Source organism: Glycine soja, chromosome 10 (assembly GCF_004193775.1).
Source record: "Glycine soja cultivar W05 chromosome 10, ASM419377v2, whole genome shotgun sequence".
Taxonomy (NCBI): domain Eukaryota; kingdom Viridiplantae; phylum Streptophyta; class Magnoliopsida; order Fabales; family Fabaceae; genus Glycine; species Glycine soja.
In genome coordinates, this window is record NC_041011.1 from 41,733,061 (window position 1) to 41,735,271 (window position 2,211).

The 2,211-nt window shown below is 41.4% G+C and overlaps 1 protein-coding gene across 1 annotated transcript; it reads left to right on the forward strand.

Moving 5' to 3' along the window:
• Positions 1–297: 297 nt before the first annotated feature.
• Positions 298–1,758, forward strand: LOC114369530 (AT-hook motif nuclear-localized protein 19-like). The gene has a single exon (XM_028326761.1). The coding sequence runs from the start codon at positions 502–504 to the stop codon at positions 1,342–1,344; it is 843 nt and encodes a 280-aa protein (XP_028182562.1). The 5' UTR covers positions 298–501; the 3' UTR covers positions 1,345–1,758.
• The last annotated feature ends 453 nt before the right edge of the window (positions 1,759–2,211 follow it).

Genomic DNA, 2,211 nt, shown 5'->3' on the forward strand with positions numbered 1-2,211 from the left:
TAAATTATTAAACAATTAAAAACCACAATATTGAATAGTACTAGTATATTTTAAAAATATTAATTATTTAATACTTGTTATATTATTTTCCCAGTCTTTAATTAGAAGTGTTGGATTCAGCATGGTGAAACATGAAACTGAAGCTGTAGTGTATGAGTGAATAGCAAGTAGCATACTAGCAGTTTTCTGCTCCATCAATCTCTCTCGTATATATCAATATTGTCGGGGAGCGAGCAAGTTCGTGCGACCCACCTTCTCCCCCACCCACACAATCACATATATAAATATTATATATATAACACACAAAGTTACAAACCAAACCCTAATCACCTTATTTCCAACCCTTCTCATTATTTTTTTCTTCTCTGTTGACTCAAAAACAATACTATATCTATCACTCTTACCATTAATCAATCATCTCCCTCCGATCTTAATTTCTTCCATATAACGAGAGAGAGAGAGAGAGAGTTAATTAGTTTTCCTGCAACTTCAACTTTTGTTATGGCCAACCGGTGGTGGACCGGGTCGGTGGGTCTAGAGAACTCTGGCCACTCGATGAAAAAACCGGATCTGGGGTTTTCCATGAACGAGAGTACGGTGACGGGGAACCATATAGGAGAAGAAGATGAGGACAGAGAAAACAGCGACGAGCCAAGAGAGGGAGCTATTGACGTCGCCACCACGCGCCGCCCTAGGGGACGTCCACCGGGCTCCAGAAACAAGCCGAAACCGCCGATATTCGTCACCCGAGACAGCCCTAACGCGCTGCGGAGCCACGTCATGGAGATTGCCGTCGGAGCCGACATCGCCGACTGCGTGGCGCAGTTCGCTCGGAGGCGCCAGCGCGGGGTTTCCATTCTCAGCGGCAGCGGGACCGTCGTCAACGTCAATCTCCGGCAACCCACGGCACCCGGCGCCGTCATGGCGCTCCACGGCCGCTTCGACATCCTCTCCCTCACCGGCTCCTTTCTCCCTGGGCCGTCCCCTCCTGGCGCCACCGGGCTCACAATCTACCTCGCCGGAGGCCAGGGGCAGATCGTCGGCGGCGGAGTGGTGGGCCCGCTCGTGGCGGCGGGCCCCGTATTGGTAATGGCGGCTACTTTTTCCAATGCTACGTATGAAAGATTGCCTTTAGAGGATGATGATCAGGAACAACACGGCGGCGGAGGCGGAGGAGGTTCGCCGCAGGAAAAAACCGGGGGTCCCGGCGAGGCGTCGTCGTCGATTTCGGTTTATAACAATAATGTTCCTCCGAGTTTAGGTCTTCCGAATGGGCAACATCTGAACCATGAAGCTTATTCTTCTCCTTGGGGTCATTCTCCTCATGCCAGACCTCCTTTCTAATTATTGAACGTGCTACATGGCAACAATTAATATATTATTATAGAAGGATCATATCATAATATTATGATATGAGTAAGTTAATTAATTAGCTCGAGACTTGATTTATATAATAATAATAATGATATGCTATTAATCATAGTGTATTTGTATATTTAATTTACTGCAACCGCTTCCGATCTGGTCTCACCTTAATAAGCAACCTGCACAGTGGCCATGGGCGTTGCTTCTTTCTGTAATTTCTTGAGTGACTTTTTAGTTTTCTATCACTCTAGCCATGTCTGCTTCTTTCTTTTTTTATTTGGCTCAAGTATGTCTGCTTCTATTTCCTTCCTTTCTACTGTTGTTCTTGCACAAGAAAGGGACTGGACTAGACTAGACTGCCGAAAAACAATACTATTAAATATATTAATTTTATTATACATGTATTATGCAATTTAATTTGATGGATGATATTAATTTAAAGAAGAATAAATACAAGGACAACAGAATTCAGAGGCGATATATATATATATATATATATATATTCTTTGATGCATGATTGCTAATTAATAAATCATATTAGTATTATGCAGCACAATTCCATTTGAATATGAGTAATGCATGAACGATGACGTATAGAAACTAATTAATTAATATATACTATCACCTTATTAAAACCTTCTTTCTTTTAGTTTCACATATTTATACATACATTTCTCACTTTCTCTCTGCAGATGTCATTTAGTATTGAGTATGTCCATAAATTTTTTCCCTTTGAATATATCTTAACTTGTTCTTCTAAAAAAATGTATATATATAACATATGAACCTGGACTAATTTTTCTTTCTCCTATATTTTGAATAAGATAGTGTAAGCGTTTATATCAC

Bases quoted from the DNA above. Each gene is read 5' to 3' on its own strand.
- LOC114369530 (XM_028326761.1), top strand. From the start codon at position 502: ATGGCCAACCGGTGGTGGACCGGGTCGGTGGGTCTAGAGAACTCTGGC.